Source organism: Monodon monoceros, unplaced genomic scaffold, assembly GCF_005190385.1.
Source record: "Monodon monoceros isolate NGI ecotype Baffin Bay Population unplaced genomic scaffold, NGI_Narwhal_1 Super_Scaffold_16, whole genome shotgun sequence".
Taxonomy (NCBI): Eukaryota; Metazoa; Chordata; class Mammalia; order Artiodactyla; family Monodontidae; genus Monodon; species Monodon monoceros.
The window spans coordinates 8,666,130-8,685,476 of NW_021703772.1; the positions used below are offsets into that span (position 1 = coordinate 8,666,130).

The window sequence follows — 19,347 nt, forward strand, 5'->3', positions numbered from 1 at the left end:
TGAGCAATCTATGATGATCTTTATTTATTTTTTTGCCACATGGCATGTGGGCTCTAGTTCCCTGACTAGGGATCGAACACGCGCCCCCCTGCAATGGAAGCACAGAGTCTTAACCACTGGACCGCCAGGGAAGTCCCCTATGATGACCTTTTAAAAGGAAACCTTGAGAATGCTGAAGTTCTAGTACTAAGCTAGTCTTACAGTTTAAGGAAAACTCAGATAGAATAGCTGATAAGGCTTTTACACTAATTTTCTGAAATAAGGCAGAAATATATTTTCATTATATATCACATACTTTCCCCAATGTATCTGTGAAAAAAAAAAAACTGCCAATGAACCAACTCCCAAATCCAGAGGCCATCTTTTTAAAAGCAAGCAATGAAAAAGTCTCTTCTAAAACTTATGTAAGCATGTAGAATTCAAACCTTTCTGTGTTCTTCTATATAAGGTTGTAACCAGAGCAAATTAATTGTGTTCCACAACAAAGGCATAAAAGCTGGATAAGAATCTTGTTTCACTGGTAGAAATTAGATCTCTGGAAATCACTCTAAGGTTCACTGGGCAGAACCTTCACAGAATTAAAGCTCTAGTATCTCTAGATTGTATCTTATTCTTTCTCAAATGGGAAAAACAGCCTAGGGTTAATCTAAAACAGAACTACGTTAAGCTAAAATGACAGAGTTTATTACAGTCCCCCCAATATTAAAGAGAGCTCTTAAGAATATAACTTGAATAAGGGTCACGAACTGGTTTAACATACTTAACTAGTGATTTTATGAGTTATAATGAATGCTGCTACTCTCTAAAAATGAATGTATCAAAGATGAAATAACCTCCTTGGCACGCTTACAGCTATACAACACATTTGTTTCATTGCTTTCAAGCACCAGTGCTGGAGGCTCAGAATAAGTCAATGGGAGGAGGACTTCAGTCACAGCAGCATCTGGTCTACTGAGCAGATAAGATGACATGCTTGGGAGAGTAAAGAGCAAGCAAGAGGTAAGTATTTAACAAATAAATATAGAGTTGATCTAAAGAGTTTTCTTTTTTACTTTCTTCACAAACTCTGCTACCATAATCTTTTATTTCTATTCAGTGGTTAAAAAAACCAAAATGAAAAATTTACAAATGTTAAAGGGGAGATTTTTAACGTGGGATTTGTAGATTTTATGAATAAATGATTTAATCTTCCTCTCAGCTTCCCCTCCTTCCCTCGGAAACTGGGAAGGTTAAGAAAAAATTATTACTTAAAACCAAAAAAGAAATGGTTCAAATTTGGCATAAAGCGATAAACATAAAGTGATAAATTTGGAAAATATTTGTTGCAGAAACATGCTTTCTTCGAAAGATGAAATAAGTAAAAACAATTATCTGGATTCTAGTAATACGTATTTTCTCCCCTTCTTTCAAACTAAAGGAGTTCTAAAATGTTTTACAAAAATGGCATTTATATCAGTATTAAAATAAACCTGCTCAGACAAAACCCAATTACAAATAAGGATTCCTAGCTGGTAAATCATTTATTTATACGTTAGGGGGGCTTGGAGTGTTTCTAGGTAGATGGCCAGTGTGTATGAAAAGTTCTATTCAGAACTATTTGGTGCTCTGATGTTTCTAATCTTCTGTACATATTCTAAAGTAAAGGTAAAAAGACATTCAAGGGTCAGGAAACACCTAGGTTTTTATTATACCACTGAAAAAATTAATATATCTTGTTTCATTAATTGGAGCATACCAGGCATACGTTTATGAGGATTGGCTGCATTGTCACAAATGCACAAGAGACCTATTGAGAAGGGAGGGGCTACTAATAAATTCAACTTTTTAAACTGGGTTTTGAAAATAAAGAAATAAAATAATGCAATTGACATATTTTATATCTAGGGGGAACTCTCTGGCATTCAAATTCAAACTCGACTCCACCACTACAAGAAAAAAAAAGAGGGAGAGAGAGAAACCAAAAATATAGTCTTTTTTTCACAGCTATCAGTTTCTTTCACTAAGCCTTCTGAAACCGGAACCTCTGCAGAATACTAAACACTCGGGCCTTACCTACAGACATGGACAAATGTATGTATGCTCTCATTTTATAGAACTTGAAATTCTTTTTTTAAGGAAGGAGTCAACTTTCGCCTTGAGTATTTGGCATGGGTACAAAGGCTTAAAAATGCAGATGACCAGCTTAGCTACTGACCATGCTGACCACTCTCTGGAATCGGAAAAAATTAAAGAAAAACAATGAATGGCTCTCTCTTATAGAATATTCGAACAACGCACAATTCCTGAGCACATTTTGCAGAGCTCATTTGACCATTTAATCTCTTCTAACTGGTCTGGATTACAGACAGAATCGATACCAGACGAAATGAAACAGCTTGTTGAGGAACAGGGAAATAAGCTGCACTGGGCAGCTCTTCTGATACTCATGGTGATAATACCCACAATTGGTGGAAACATCCTCGTTATTCTGGCTGTTGCACTGGAGAAAAAGTTACAGTATGCTACCAATTATTTCCTAATGTCCCTGGCAGTGGCTGATTTGCTGGTTGGATTGTTTGTGATGCCGATTGCCCTCTTGACAATAATGTTTGGTAAGTATTTCATTTTGTTCCTGCCATCAAACCACCGAACTATGGTATACTATTAGAGAAATAGATACTCATTTAATCTTTAAATATGGACTTGGACTAGTTAAAGGTACAGTGAGTAAACAGTCCCTCATTTTTCATCATTTTCTATGGTTGATAATCAGTTTTAAAGAGCAAAAAATAATTTCTTGGAAACAATTTCATTCCCTCCTCAGCCACCTAACAAAATCATTTAAAAAGTCATCCAAGTTAGCAATATTCATATATTCTGCATACATTACCTAAAGATTATTGTGAAGAACAGACCTATACTTTACCCCATTACTAGTACTTTTTTTTTCTTGATAAAGCAATATCTAGGACACTGCTGTGACCGTTAATGTGCTGGGTTAATTATTAATAATAAGGTCTTTGAATCACTAAATTCCAATATAAATCTCTAAACCCCAATTTAAATTGGAATTGTTCTAAAAAGTCTTGTTATATCTCTTTATAGTTTGTGTACTTAAGACTTAAACACAAGTCTTACACATGTGTCTTGTTAACAAAAAACTATGTTTAGTTGCTGAAGGAATGGTCTGGCTCAGAGCATCTCAAGAGATGATCCATCTGTTTAATTTTTATGATTTCTGACCATTTGTGCCCTTGATATATGTTAGAGGAATCAGACCTCTAAGTTACTAAAATAAGGGATCAAAACCTGAGTTATTACAATAATTTAAAATATAATTAGAACTGAAATCTTAGTTATAATATTGATAAAAAAGATAACGATATTAAAATGATATAAGTAGTCTCCTATTCATGCATATCATCTCTAGTTAGAGAATTTGGGTAAACACAAATAATTCTGATTATGAATTATGAGGGCTCTTAACAATCAGCATTAAGAGAATAACTTATTTAATAATGCTTGACATTAATTGATATTCCATTCATTAATTGCTTAAGAAAAAATGATTATTTGTAGCAGATAGGGCTTCTTGGAATTGCTTATATGGTGAAGATAAAAATATTTCAGGTTATAGAAGTAAAATTTATTAACTAGAATATATATTAGAAGGTGAAGAAAAACTGCCATTCAAACTATTGTATTCAGGTTTAAATGTTACATTTTTATAAGTAAGTACAGAAAGATATCTAAAAGTAAGTACTTGATCCCCCATATATAATCAGATGGTGACGGGCTAAAACTTCCCATTCTAAATCAACTCTTATCCAGGCTTTAAATTCTGTGGTAGGACATGCAGTATGAATAAGGTTTTCTGCTTTACAAGACTCTCTAATCATTAATATTGCCTGTCTATACCCCTCCCTTTTACAAATTTGCAACCTTTTGAATAATCTAGTGCTACACATCACCATGGAAAATAATTAAGAAATCTTACTCTAAAGGAGAACCTAAACAATCTTAATTCTGAATAAAGTTTAAAAGAAATAAATGAGGATTATGCAGGAACATTTATGCATATATGGTAAAGACTGTATAGGCATTGATTCAAACTCTTATCTCCATGCACACAATAGTTCAATGTGTCAAATCACTCTTTAAATTGTGCTTTGCTAGGCGTACAAAAAATATTAAAATGCTCGTCTCATACTACCACAAAATTTAATTGACGTTATGTTGAATAAATGAGATTGAAGTGAATTTTAACTTTAAAATCCATGAGTCCATCAAACATCTATTAGTCTTTGCAAAATACTGTGGTAGATACTTAAATCAACAACTAAACAGTTAAGGAATCTTAAAAGGCAAAGTTTCATGGCATTAAATAAGCTGACATACAAAACACAAAAGCAGACAACAGTGATAATCCCATGTATTCCACAGGAAAACAGTAGGTATATAGCAGCTGAAAACTAAGTTTATATTTAAATATTTGGGGCCCAAGATATTCTTAGCTATAAGAGTCAGCAGAAAATCCAACATATTTTAACACAAAATATGTAGAATGTCTTCCTATGTCTGAAATAATTACATTTTTAACCTCATTTCCTTCTTTCAAATGTAAATTTTTAATTACAAAATAAACTCTTTCATAGACTGAAACACTTCTACTATCAGTAAATAAGCTATATAGAAACGTTAGTAGATTTTTAAAAATAAACTAACCTGGGAACTTAACCACTATTCAAAATATTACTGAATTAATTCATTACTGAAAACATTATTCTATTTCTATGAGAAAATATATGAGAAAATGCATGTTGCCCTCTAAAAAGCTTCAAAAGGATGCATTCATAAATTGGGAAGTGCACATATTATAAATGGGGACCTGACTTCAAATACTAAGATTTTTTGATAGCCTTTCATGTGTTAACAAATACTAAGACTTTCTAAATTAATGCATTTATAAGGATTTCTATAATCTTAAAATGCAGGAGTAGATTTTGTGTATTTTTCTCTCATTATAGGGATAATCTTCAGAACTTCTGAAGTCTGTACAAACAAAAGTGTCCCTGGCTCTGTAAACATAAACAAACTAATTACCACTATGAATGACATAAGTTGTTTTAGTTATCTCACGGAAATTCAACGAAAGTAACATTGAAACTTTATATTCTAATAAAATGTAGTTTTAAAAAAAAAGGAGAGCACTGAAAATTTTAAAGTGGATTTTACACTGAGAAACATTTTATTCAACCAATAATTTGTATAATATTTGATTATATATTATTTGAATTTCTTCCAAGATTATTACGACTGGCAGGCAAAACATGGTCTTTCAAATTGTGCTACATCAACTTTTCTGTCACTTCTTCCTCTTTGGGAGCATTGGACTTAACCTTTACTTTCCAGTTTTTTACTGTCTTGTCTATAATTCTTAAAAATCATGATCACAAATTAGTAGCTTATAACATAAGGCTTGAAGTTGCTTAGGTTAGAAATACTTGAGTAGGACGCAAAGGAAAACAGAACATCATATGCCGATATAAAAAAGAAAGATTATTCACAGTTTAAGAACGTCTCTGAACTTTGCCTTCTCTCATGAAATAAATGATTAAAAATGTAAAGGGAGTAAATACAGCATTTGGTCATTCATTGGTCATTAGTGGCTTATTTACAACAAGTTTTAATCCATGTCTCATGATCTGTAAGTTGAAGCAGTATCTGTGGTACGGTTGAAAGAGGGTGTATAAAATGGCTGAAAGATGGGGGTTTGAAGCAAGATACCCTAGGCTTTGAATCCTGGTTCTCTTGTATTGGCTTATGCAAGTCACTTAACAACATATCAGAGTTCAATCACCTTGTCTGTAAAATGGTTATGCTACATCTTCCATTGCCAATATCTTGTGAAATTGTCAAGTAGGTCCCAGCACGTTTTAGGCACTAATAATTGGCAAGTACCAGTACAACATGCAAAGGGTTTATATACTTAAATATAAGATTTAGTTTGGATGTGAGTTTCACCAGAGATGAGATAAATGTATAGCAGTAAAAGAAAAACAAATCAGTTATTCATTTATGCAGTGAAATGCTGCTCTACCTAATTCTTAAATGAGGGAGCAAAGCAATTAAAGGCACTTCTTTTTGGAAAGTGGAAATTTTAAAAAACCAAGGAAAAATTTTTATAAGTATTAAATCACTCGAAACGCTTAAAACACCCTATTGGACATCTAACCCCAGGATACCTCATATGCTCAAATGTAACGAAAAAACAAGAATAACAAAAACAAAGCAGAAGCTTTGTAATAAAAATTTAAGCACTGGTCTAGGTCTGTCTTTTCCAGAAGATAAATACAGAAACATAAGAATTTGAGATTAAAAAAAACGTGTACTTGAAAACTATGTCCTTTTTGGACATTAGAGCCATTTAGGATTTGTCCTACTCCAATACATTCATGAACTATTTACCTCCACGAACATAGTCCTCTTGGGATGGCTTTAAAAATAGTCTTTAAATCCTTAAAAGGGAAATCTTTTATGTGCCAGATTCAGAGATTAATGTCAATTACTTTCCAAAACAAAAAAACAAACAAAAAGACATGGCAATGTTTGGCAATGCACATAGGTTACTTATGCTTCTTTGCCACATATATAACATAGTTAAAATTCAACTTTAGTAAAAGGCATACTTTCATGACAAATTTAATTAAAAGTTGAACAGTTAAACATGTTCTCATGTCCTTTTTTTGAAGTACAGTTTTAAGTTTAATTGGATGCACGCACTCTTGCTACAGCAGGCAGGAAGACAAACATACCAGGTTTTATACTGATGATATGGCTCATTGTTTCTAAGTGGGAGTGTTTTAATGGTTGGGCTAGTTGGCTAGTTTCCGTCAAACAATAATAGTAATAAGAACTAACATTTTGAGTGCTTTCTCTATGCCAGATATTGTTCTAAACACTTTACATGTATTATTGCATTTAATCCTCAAAGCAACTCTATAAAATCAGTATTATTATTATCATCCCCATTTTACAAGAGAGGACATAGGAGTAAGTAAGTGGCAGAGATACAATTTGAACCTAGGAGAACTGATTCTAGAATTCACACTCTTAACCTCTGTTACACTGCTTTCTCAAATGAAATGAGAAATTATATCAACCAAAGCTATAATATTTGGCAAAGACAACATTTATATCTTAAATAACTTGATCTAACAGGAGGGCCATAGAATTTTCTCTAGGGACAAGGCAGAACCCAATATTTTTTTAAGGTTATATTTCATATTAAATGATACAGAATATGTGGGTCTTAACCAATACTTGCATGAATCCTTGAAATGATTGCCAGACATCTTTTCTGAGGAAGATATTAGACATAGGTCTAAGAAGTTACTGAACCTTCCCTGGGAGACAAGTAGAAACGTATGTAACTGAACGGCAGTTCTACCACCCCTTATGTATGATGGTACAGCACACAAGTCTTCATTTTAAACAAGATATTTGTGCTACTAATATTTTTAGATAAATAACAAACTGTCCATGATCCAAGACTCATCTAAGACTTGTTTTGCTCCTATAATTATCAATTTGTAATTATTTTAGGCACCCAAAGAAATGCCATTATTCAAACCTTATTGGAAGTAAATTCCTCTTTGAGTTTAATGAAGTGGATAGGGCAACGAGGTGGGAAATGGGATTTGTTTTTGTTTTTGTTTTTTTTGCGGTACGCGGGCCTCTCACTGTTGTGGCCTCTCCCGTTGCGGAGCACAGGCTCCGGACGCGCAGGCTCAGCGGCCGTGGCTTACGGGCCCAGCCGCTCCGTGGCATGTGGGATCTTCCCGGACTGGGGCACAAATCCGTGTCCCCTGCATCAGCAGGCGGACTCTCAACCACTGCGCCACCAGGGAAGCCCGGGATTTGTTTTTCAGAGAAATTTTGTGTGCTTTCTTTTTGTGGGACAACAAATACTATATAATTTAAATGTCTTCCCCTTTCTGTATTAGCTTTTATTAAAAAAAAGTCTAATTTAGAGCCCCAGCAGTAATAAATTTAGTTTAAGTACCTGATAACTTATTTCCCTTAGATTCTTTCTTTCTTTTTATGTTCCATTTAAAATAATACATTACATTCTTATGGAAATAAGTTAGACATAATACATTATAACAAATGAAATTATAAATCCTTAAACCAAATTAAAACTCCTAATAAAAATAACATATAAGTTTTTGAATAGCTATCCTATCTCACCATACCAAGTTAACCTTTTTCAGCTACTCTGAATAGTAAAAAACTTTTCTGACCTTGAGCCTATCAAATTAATACTATTTAGAATGAAAATATCTGGACTAGAAAAAATCCTTTCATAAACTGAGAATGTCTAGAACTGTTTTTAACTTGTATAAATTATTGTATCACGTGATTTCTACTTTAGGCAATTATTTTAGCTTTGCATAAAAGATACCTATTTAATGCAGTCATCTGTTACTTTTATACTAGTTTCATAAAAACAGTCTATTCACTAGTATTTCATGAAACTTGGAATCATAAAGGTTAATCAAAAAGATCCATCACTCTTAATTCTAAATCTCAGTCTCTTTCTTTCTTAAAGAAATTTCTCTGTCACGTTTCAACATCTCTACTATTATCAATTAAGAAAGCACTCAAGTAATAAAATTTTAATGATCTGCATTAATTTTAATATCCACTATCCACTTTCTGTTCCAAAATTGGAGTTTATAAAATAAATTCATTATGTTGGAAAAGGAGGCTAACAAGGTTTCACAGGCTTAACTAAAACCAGCACTAAAGAGCTTTCCCTCTTAGCTCAAAATTAGAAGTATGTGGGTCAGGCAGTTCAATTCCAAAGACATGTACTTTTCATATGAGAATTCTATTGTGGCTTCCTGCTCACAGCTACTAGATTTATGACTAGAATTTTCCAGACCTTAATTTAAAAAAATATAATCCATAATTAGAATAGCTAAATAGGCAAGTTTAAATTTATTAGCAACCCACTTTGAAAGATGATGGAGATCACGCATTTAAAAAAAGGAAGCCTAAGATATAAGACATTAATTATCTGCCTTTTAAAATCCTTAACTATGATTAACATCTCTGGTTGTAGCTCTAGGCTTGAGTATTTTTCTACTTCCTACTCAGTTCTAAATCTGAACTTCAGGATAGTTGAAGATGAAGCCTCACTTCAAGTAGCTTCCACTGCAAAACTATCTGTCATATATGATTCTTTCCACTCTAGACCATAAGTTTGCTTAAGCTCAGGTCAAAGAGTACATTGCTGCCTTTGTTCAAGGTCCTTTTCCACTAGTTAACAGGAAAACTGAACACTACGGCTAAGAGGGAGAAAGTCTGATTGATTAGATTCATTCTAAACACAAGTTTCTCTGCCATACTTTATTTCTTTGTTTATTTTGAGCGGTCTTCCATAAGTTTGTTTCTGTGAGGAATTCTGAGTGCCTATCCTACGCCAGCAAACTCAATACACAACCTTTTCAAGAAAGCAGTGCTTCTCAAACACTAATCTGCATACAGATCACCTGGGTATTTCCTTCAACTGCAGTATGATTCAGTACCTAAGGGATGAGGCCCAAGAGCCTGCAGTTCTAACTAGTTCCTAGGTGATGCTGATCCTTGCTGATCTGAAGAGCACACCTTGAGTAGCAAGGCCCTAAAGAACACTTTCAATTAACATTTAAATTTTGATAAATAAATGCTCCCTCTCATATTCAAAGACTTAATTGTACCACAATTTACTCATCCACAAAATCAATGATATAATCTCTAAGGTCTCTTCCAGCTCAATGACTGTAATTTATCATCTCTTATCCCCACCCCCAATTCAGTGAAGTAGGACAAGTCTGATTACAGTAATTTACTTAAAAGTATGAATTACTCCTTCCACCTAATGCTTTAAATCCTTCTGAAAGAATCTGCTGAGCATGGAACCAAGTACCAAGGAATCATTTATCTTTTTTCAATAAAAAATTCATACTGATTTTGTTTTAAAAAGAAATATTTTAATATTTCTATTAAGCATGCCACATACCAACTCTGGAAACAGAAGGCACCAAACGGTGTGTTTGTCAGCCTTGCTACCTACCTTTTGTTTTTGCTACCTACTTTTTTTTTTTTTTTTTTGCTACCTACCTTTTTTTGTGAAGTATCCAAATATTTTTCACTGAGATCCCACTTGAGTCTTGAAAAAGACATATTCAAGTCTATCTAAAACCTCTTTCCCTAAATTATGGTCCTTTTTTGATCTGGGATACTAACCTTTCTCCACACCCAGGCTTCCTGAATTTAAACAGTTTACAATTAAAGGGTCTCTTGGTGCTCTGAAATCCTGAGATAGTTATCTTGGTTCCCTCTTCAATTATCTCAATCATTTTATACCTGTCAAAGTCAGATATACTCGCAAAAACCAGGAAAAGAAAAGTAGTTTACATGTCAGTGGACGTACAATTAAACCATAAAAAGGGTTTATATAATCTCATACGTATGACATTTGTCCTATACAGGAGGAATTTGCTTTTATGGCAAGTTCTAAAATCTGTGTGTGTTTGTAAAATGGATTCTAACTGAAATACTCTAGGACAAACACTATAATAAATTTTAGTTGTTTTAAGACTGCAAAATTTAGTAGTGAGTATATGTATAATGCATAATGTATCACATTCATATATGTATGAATACTCGTCTAAGTAAATTTATTGGAAAACTATCATACCCCAAACCTGAAATTTTTTTAAAAAGTTAATATTTCTAAAGTGTTTCAGACTGTATGAAGTATAGAATAAATGCTTTTTAAATAAAAATTTGTTAAATAAAGTACTATGCTTAATAATGAGATTTTCTTTTTAAACCCAAGTCTGTACTGTTTATTACATCTCCTTGCTTGGAGTGAAGGATGGACTATATTGGAAGGGTAACAACCCATTTTTCTTTGGAATAATCTGAAGCCATTCCTTTTGCAAACTTTATTTAAGAACTATTTCTGTCAAAAGGAAAACTCAAGTCATTCCACTTAATTATTTCACCAAATTAGAGTTTGCTATAAACAAGGATCATACTGCTAGTTAATGCTAGAAGTGAGCCAAAATCCCAGGCCTCACTGAGACTGCCATGCTAATATTCTTTTTGCCACATTATATTGCTTCCTCTATTTGGTAAATGTTTTTTTTTTTCTTAAATACAATAGCAGTTTAAAAATAAATTTTATCTGAATAGTAAGGTTAAGTTCCAGTTGCAACACTGTATACATTTTTAAAAGATCACAAAAGGAATACACAAAAGAGCAAAGGTCAAAATAATGCTAAAAATGCTAAACTGATTTAGGAAAAGAGCTGTAATTATTATACAAAACAGAAAATGTATTTAAAGGGTACCATCTACAGAATGTATTTAATATTACTGACTCCATTATCTGAAGTCAAACATTACCTTGGAGCTTAAGTCGTAAAATTTCAGATGAATACAGAAAAAGGTTAAAAAATATGTATCACTTAAAAAAGAAACTGCAGATTAAAGGTTGCCATTTTGAGGAGAATATGTTTTTGTTTTGTTTTTCTTTCTTTCAGAGGCTATGTGGCCCCTCCCACTCATTCTATGCCCTGCCTGGTTATTTCTTGACGTTCTTTTTTCTACTGCATCCATCATGCATCTCTGCGCCATTTCAGTGGATCGTTACATAGCCATCAAAAAGCCAATCCAGGCCAATCAATATAACTCGCGAGCTACAGCATTCATCAAGATTACAGTGGTGTGGTTAATTTCAATAGGTATGTGGGGAATGTCAGGGTGTGGGGTGGTGTATATAGGCTTTGGTTCCATTTGGCTAGGAGATTACCAGGCCTGGTAGACACTGTTACACCAATACAAGCTCCTCACAACATTACATTCATCGTATAGCCTCTAAAGCACACTATCAGCAAAAAGTGTGAAAAAGAAGAAAAGTTCAAGGCTTGATTTTGACATGCAGGAAGACTAAACCTGAAAACAGTTTTCATATTTGTCAACCGATCATTAAGGTCTGGGTAGCATGCAGAATCTTGAAATTTTATTAAAGTAACAACAATTAAAAAAAATGAAATGCATCTTAAATCACACCTAAGAAGATAAATAGGAAAAGAGGAAAAAAACCAAAAAGAACCCAAACTTTTTGTATGCAGGTATCAGAGTTCATATATTCACCTTGGAAACCAATATGTACGCAGACTAAAGGCATTACTGTCTAAGTGTTTTGAACATGTTTAATTACAAGTTTTAAGAGATACACAAACGATGTTCAGAAATAATTTTTGGGAGAAATTGTATTTCTTCTAAACTGTTTTTATGCCCCTGTGCCCATGTTTAATACTCAAAGATAGCTGCTATATTAGAGTATCTTAGCATGAAGTACAGCATAAATGATAACTCAAATCTTTTAAGTAAGTTAGTATCAGAAAAACAGATTCACAATGGTTACTATGATCATTAACAGTCTGCCAGCAGATTCACTTTCTCCTAGTAAGGAAAAATTCAAAGAAGAAAAAAAATCAAGAGAGACCTGAAAATGCTAAAAGGAAAGCAAGAAAAAGATGTGACTTCTCTCCCTAATCAGAAAAAAGAACGCTGGGGAAAAAATCAAGAAAGCAAGACATTGAAAATGACCTTTATATTCCCGGAATAAAGATACCAAGGCCAAACCTCTTTTGAAAAATTTGGAGGTAAAACTAAGGACTGTTACTAGTCTGGCTTGGGAGGAAATTAGGGTCAAGGAAAACTCTATTCAGAATGGAGGTACCTGCAAGTAGAGAGAAAAGGCTAGCTTTGGGGACAGAGGCTGATTGATAGAAGAGGCCCCTAAAAAAGAAGCTACAGAAAAGGCATGGATGGGTGACAACTGCCAAAATTTAGAGTGGAGAGAAGGAAAACTAAAGTAGTTCATGTCAAACAACCCATACCTTTTTGGTAAGCTCAGTGTGATAAGGGAGAAGGAAAGGGAAACAGTGTGTGTTGGGGTAGGCTGGAGTGGGGGGGTGGGGGGGGAGACAATAGGGCAAAGGTAGAGGGAAAATAGGAGAAATGGCTCCTTAAGAGAATTAAAACATTGAAACTGAAATATAATCAAGCCAATAAACAGCCTGTTGGTACCTCAATCAAGGCTGGATGACATGAATTTATAAATTGATCAAATTTATAGAGTACCTATGATATGTTAGGTACCAAGAATACAAAGATAAATAAGAAAAAGAATCTTTGCATTCAGGAAGATGGACTAATACTAAGTGATATGTATACAGGAAGAAAAGAATAAAAAGATGAACCCAAATTTACAGCTTAGAAGGATCTTACAAATCTACTTTTTCCTTTTACAGATGAGAAAAGAAACCTAGAGGTTTTAAACAGTTGGCTTAAAGACTTAACAGCTTTTTAGCACAAAGGCCAAGATCAATGCCATTTTCATTTCATCACACTTTGTGTTGTAGAACCAATGACAATTTAGTGACTTTGTAAAAGAAAAGGCAAATAATGAGGTTAGTTCAGTTTTTAAATTCTACAAAGTGCTAAAAAAAAAAAAAAAAGAGCTCACTTTCTTCTTCTGAATTTACAGTTATCCTAGGTAACATCTGACAACAGTAAGGCAAAAGGAGAATAAGAGGGTAAGGTATAAAAAATACTAGTGAAAACTTAAATGTCATTGACCAACAAGCTGGTTGGGAAGGTAACCTGAACCTTGATGGGAGTTAGTGGAATGTGAAAAAAGAGAAGGAAGGATGAACTAGATCTCAAGATAACTGTAAAGAGAAGTAATGAAGAGTAGCAGGACAAGAAAGGGAAATATCAGAGTTCATGATTTTCGATATGGGCCAGTTTTTTCTTTTTTTAATTTATTTATTTTTGGCTGTGTTGGGTCTTTGTTGCTGTGCATGGGCTTTCTCTAGTTGCGGTGAGCGGGGGCTGCTCTTCGTTGTGGTGTGCAGACTTCTCAGGCAGTGGCTTTTCTTGTTGTGGAGCATCTAGGCACACAAGCTTCAGTAGTTGTGGCATGCGGGCTCAGTAGTTATGGCTCATGGGCTCTAGAGCACAGGCTCAGTAGTTGTGGTGCACGGGCCTAGCTGCTTCACGGCATGTGGGACCTTCCTGGACCAGGGCTCGAACCCGTGTCCCCCGCACTGGCAGGCAGATTCTTAACCACTGCGGCACTAGGGAAGTCCCTATGGGGTAGTTTTAAGTGGACTTATGGATGGATGGCTTCAGGAGTGCATTGGAGTTGAAGAGTTCAAGAAATATAAAATTAGGTGTCAGAAGAGTAATAAATGGGATGAAGTCATGGAAGATGATAGCAAGGTTAACAGTGGATAGAAAACTATAGCAAGGGGCCGAAACCATTAAGGAAGACAGACATATATCCTGGAGGTTGGTAGATGATCTGGATGGAGAATAGAGTGGTATAAGTAGCTTAAATAGACTTTAAAAGGGAAGTGCTTTGGGGTGGGGAAAGAACAGTGTAATGATTACCTGGAAGTAACAGGGTAGAGGTGGGGCCAGCCAAGTTTTTCTATAAAGGGCAAGACAGTAAATATTTTGGTCTTACAGATGCTATATGGTTCTGTCAGAACTACTCAACTCTGCAGCAGAACAAAAGCAGCCACATATAATACATTAACAAATGGGTATGGCTGTGTTCCAATAAAGTTTTATTTAAAAAACAGAAGGCAGGCCAGATTTGGCCCTTGGGCTATAGTTTGCTGACCCCTAGTGTAGAAAAGAAAGTATACAGAATCCTCTTTCTGGTGTTATACCTGAGGAAAAGCAGAAAAAGCAGTGGCCTCCATTAGAAAGGGTTTGAGGAATATATTCTTGTCAAGGTCTCTTTGCTACCATAAAAAGGCTATGCAGGTGATAGGAGTACTTTTAGATTCATAAAAGTGAATTCTTTCATGATACTTCCTAGAGTTGTCTAAAGATCAATTAATTCAGACTTATTTTAAAGTATCTGCTGTTTCAAAGGGAAAGGATTAGGGTTAACCCTTGTGCTATCTTGCTAATAAGCTACTTCACTAATAAACAAGGTCATATTTAAATACCTACTTCATGGTATTTAAAGTATAATAAAATTAGCATGAGGTACATTTCTTTCATTTTTATTAGAGGAACCTTCAATCTTGAAAATAAATTTCATGGCTTCCTTGGTGGCGCAGTGGTTAAGAATCCGCCTGTCAATACAGGGGACACGGGTTCGAGCCCTGGTCGGGGAAGATACCACATGACGCAGAGCAACTAAGCCTGTGCGCCACAGCTCCTGAGCCTGCACTCTAGAACCCGCAAGCCACAACTACTGAGCCTGCACTCTAGAACCCGCAAGCCACAACTACTGGGCCCAAGTGTTACAACTACTGAAGCTCGCGTGCTTAGAGCCCATGCTCTGCAACAAGAGAAGCCAATGCAATGAGAAGCCCGTGCACCACAATGAAGAGTAGCCCCTGCTCACTGCAACTAGAGAAAGCCCGCATGCAGCAACAAAGACCCAACACAGCCAAAAATAAATAAATAAATAAATATTTTTAAAAAAGCAAGTAAATTTCATGATCCACTCGCTCTCAAATTATTAAGTAGCATTTGAAAAGAAAAACAATAAACCCTGAGTTTTCCCTAAGAAGTCAGAAAGAAAAGGTTAAAAGACATTCACAAATATCAAAAGATAAAACTGTCTGTTAAACGAAACTGTGTAACCTCAAAGATTATAAAATAGGTATCTACTCAGAATTAAGATATTGCATGAATGTATTCTTAAGTCTCTTTAGCTCAACTACACTGGATATTAAGATAAAAGCAGCTTCTCTTCTGAATTCTTTTCCTTAACTGGGGATAGATCAACAAACAAAAATAGATAATGAGAAATGGAGAATAAATGAAGACATTCTCTACTACTTCATGCATACACTATGGTTTTAGGGAAGCTTTAATTACAAAACTGAAACCACTAACCAATCTCTTTAAGAACAGCAGGTTTGCTTACTTAGGTTCTATTTGTCAAATCTTCCATTGATTTACTGCTTGACAGATTCTGCATTGTGGGTACCAGGAATTACAATACACTAATAGGGTAAAGTCAGTAAGATAAACTTTAAAAGGACCTAATCTAAGAGTCAAAGGTCATAAAATAACTCAATTTATCTTGTTTCTTCTTCCTTAGGCATTGCCATTCCAATCCCTATTAAAGGTATAGACACTGATGTGGGTAACCCAAACAACATCACTTGTGGGCTGACAAAGGATCGTTTTGGCAATTTCATGCTCTTTGGCTCACTGGCTTCCTTCTTTACACCTCTGGCGATCATGATTGTCACCTACTTTCTCACTATCCATGCTTTACAGAAGAAAGCTTACTTGGTCAAAAACAAGCCACCTCAACGCCTAATGTGGTTGACTGTGTCCACAGTCTTCCAAAGGGATGGAACACCTTGCTCAACACCAGAAAAAGTGGCAATGCTGGATGGTTCTCACAAGGACAAAACCCTGCCTAATGCAAGTGATAACATACTTATGCGAAGAACGTCCACAGTAGGAAAAAAGTCAGTGCATACCATTTCCAATGAACAGAGAGCCTCAAAGGTTCTAGGGATTGTGTTTTTCCTCTTTTTGCTTATGTGGTGCCCCTTTTTTATTACAAATATAACTTTAGCTTTATGTGATTCCTGCAACCAGACTACTCTCAAAATGCTCCTGGAGATATTTGTGTGGATAGGCTATGTTTCCTCAGGGGTGAATCCTCTGGTCTACACCCTCTTCAACAAGACATTTCGGGATGCATTTGGCCGGTACATCACCTGCAATTACTGGGCCACAAAATCAGTAAAAACTCTCAGAAAATGCTCCGGTAATGTGTACTTCCAGAATCCAATGGCAGAGAACTCTAAATATTTCATGAAACATAGAATGCGAAATGGCATTAATCCTGCCATGTACCAGAGTCCAATGAGGCTCCGAAGTTCAACCATTCAGTTTTCATCAATCATTTTACTAGATACACTTCTCACCGAAAATGAAGGTGACAAAACTGAAGAGCAAATCAGTTATGTATAGAGTAACGGCACAGTTTTTATGTAACTAATATAATGATGAGTAAGATAAAGAAGATATAAATATACCAAGAATTACATAAAGAAGAACTTTATATCATGTATCAAAAATCATCTCTTTAAATTAAGAATTATGTATTAAGATTACCCAATTTTATTAGGGCAAAATTATTCTAACGAAAAAAATCATTTTTGTATAGTTGCAAATTAAAACAATCCAGCACACTAGTTAAATGCTAAGATAGTCAAATGAAATAAAATTAAATAAATCAATAAACTTCTGGCTTACAAAAAACAATGTCACCATAAGAATTTATTTAGTTCCTAATTGTATGCAAAGCTATGCTAAGAATGAAATAAACAAAACAAGTATTAACCTTGTCTTCAAGGCGTTAAAGACATAAGGCATAACACAAAACAACAGTGATAGGAACAGAGGACTAAAAATAAGTGCATAAAATAATGATCACATCTGAAGGTAAGCTGAGATTGCCATTCATAGTCTGGCTTAGTTAAATGTAGTCACAATTTTGCACTGATCAGGAAACTGTCTTGATGGAAGGGGTAGGGAGAGTAGCTGGATATCACACAAAGTGACACGGTCTTAGAACTAGAGCCTGTTTGTTAGATGGCTCACACCAGGCATCTACTCAGCAGAGGTGGGTCTGCCGGAGGAGGAGGAGAAAGCAAATGAAACCAGTCTTGGGTACCTAAACCTCATTATGTTTCTCAAAGAGCCTGTGCATTATGTTTCTCAAAGAGCATGCAATAAGGCATGGGACCTTATTAATCCAGGAACCTAAATTTTAATGATCTTATAAACGAGATCATGGCTGCCTAAGCCTCCCCAAAGACTTGGTTGAACTTCTGGTACAAAATTTTTTATTCATCCTTTTGTTACTTTACTTTGCGCTACTAGATCTGGAATAAATCCAATCTATGCCGTTTACTAACTGATTGAATTTACAAAAAATACTTAATTTCTCAGTCTCCTCATCTACGTTTCATAGGGTTCTTATGAGAATGAGTTCATGTGGGTACTCTGTAAATGGAAGCCAATTCTATTTACTTTTGATATTTTAATTTTTTTTTTTTTTTGCGGTACGCGGGCCTCTCACCGTTGTGGCCTCCCCCGCCGCAGAGCACAGGCTCTGGACGCGCAGGCCCAGCGGTCACGGCCCATGGGCGCAGCCGCTCCGCGGCATGTGGGATCCCCCCGGACCGGGGCACGAATCCGCGTCCCCTGCATCGGCAGGCGGACCCCCAACCACTGTGCCACCAGGGAAGCCCCGGTAATTTAATTTTTTAATTATTTTGTTTATTTTTGGCGGCGTTGGGTCTTCATTGCTGTGCGCGGGTTCTCTCTAGTTGCGGCGAGTGGGGGCTACTCCTCATCGTGGTCCGCAGGCTTCTCACTGCAGTGGCTTCTCTTGTTGCGGAGCACGGGCTCTAGGCACGCGGGCTTCAGTAGTTGTGGCATATGGGCTCAGTAGTTGTGTCTTGTGGGCTCCAGAGCACAGGCTCAGTAGTTGTGGTGCATGGGCTTAGTTGCTCCGTGGCATGTGGGATCTTTCTGGACCAGGGCTCGAACCCGTGTCCCCTGCATTGGCAGGCGGATTCCTAACCACTGTGCCACCCGGGAAGCCCTTGATATTTTATTTTTATGCTACTCACATAAATGGTGAATAAATTTAGGCTGAGGGAATCTGCAGTGAAGACAGCCCATATCTTAGCCTTTCCTTTTCAGGCTGACCCATTCTTATGCCTCAACCTATTGCTCCATCCTTGCTCCCTTCCAGGCAACACAGTTTAAGAAAATTATCACGAGAAATATGCTGGCTATGGAGAAGCTCACTCAGCATAAGAAAACCAGGTACATAAAATTCAAATTGCAGAATCCTTTCCTAGAACATGGTTCTATTACAGATCTTATGGGCTCTACGTCATCTGCCAGAAAGAGTATACCTTACAAATTTAACTCCTAAATCACTAAAACTTTAGGCATTTTTGCGACAACTCTTTTTTCAGCGGTGTTAAAGGTGGGTTATCTCTGCATGAAAGGATGCTTAACATCACTAATCATTAGAGAAATACAAATCAAAACTACAATGGGGTTATCACCTCACACTGGTCAGAATGGCCATTATCAAAAAAAACTACAAACAATAAATGCTGGAGAGGGTGTGGAGAAAAGGGAACCCTCTTGCACCGTTGGTGAGAATGTAAGTTGATACAGCCACTATGGAGAACAGTATGAAGGTTCCTTAAAAAACTAAAAGTAGAA

The 19,347-nt window shown here is 35.7% G+C and overlaps 2 protein-coding genes across 5 annotated transcripts in view; one reads left to right on the forward strand and one right to left on the reverse strand.

The window, feature by feature from the left end:
- The window catches only part of PSMD1 (proteasome 26S subunit, non-ATPase 1), a 97,772-nt gene that overhangs the window by 45,953 nt on the left and 32,472 nt on the right, over positions 1–19,347 (reverse strand). The gene's annotated exons all lie outside the window — the stretch shown is intronic.
- HTR2B (5-hydroxytryptamine receptor 2B) lies at positions 642–17,350 on the forward strand. Of its 2 annotated transcripts, none has more exons than XM_029225152.1 (4): positions 642–999; positions 1,885–2,591; positions 11,577–11,777; positions 16,178–17,350. In XM_029225152.1, exons 2-4 carry the CDS (start codon positions 2,243–2,245, stop codon positions 17,065–17,067), a joined length of 1,440 nt encoding a protein of 479 aa, XP_029080985.1. In that variant the 5' UTR covers positions 642–999; positions 1,885–2,242; the 3' UTR covers positions 17,068–17,350. The 2 variants fall into 2 exon arrangements, with proteins under 2 accessions (XP_029080985.1, XP_029080986.1); XM_029225153.1 differs by having other exon boundaries at positions 2,260–2,591.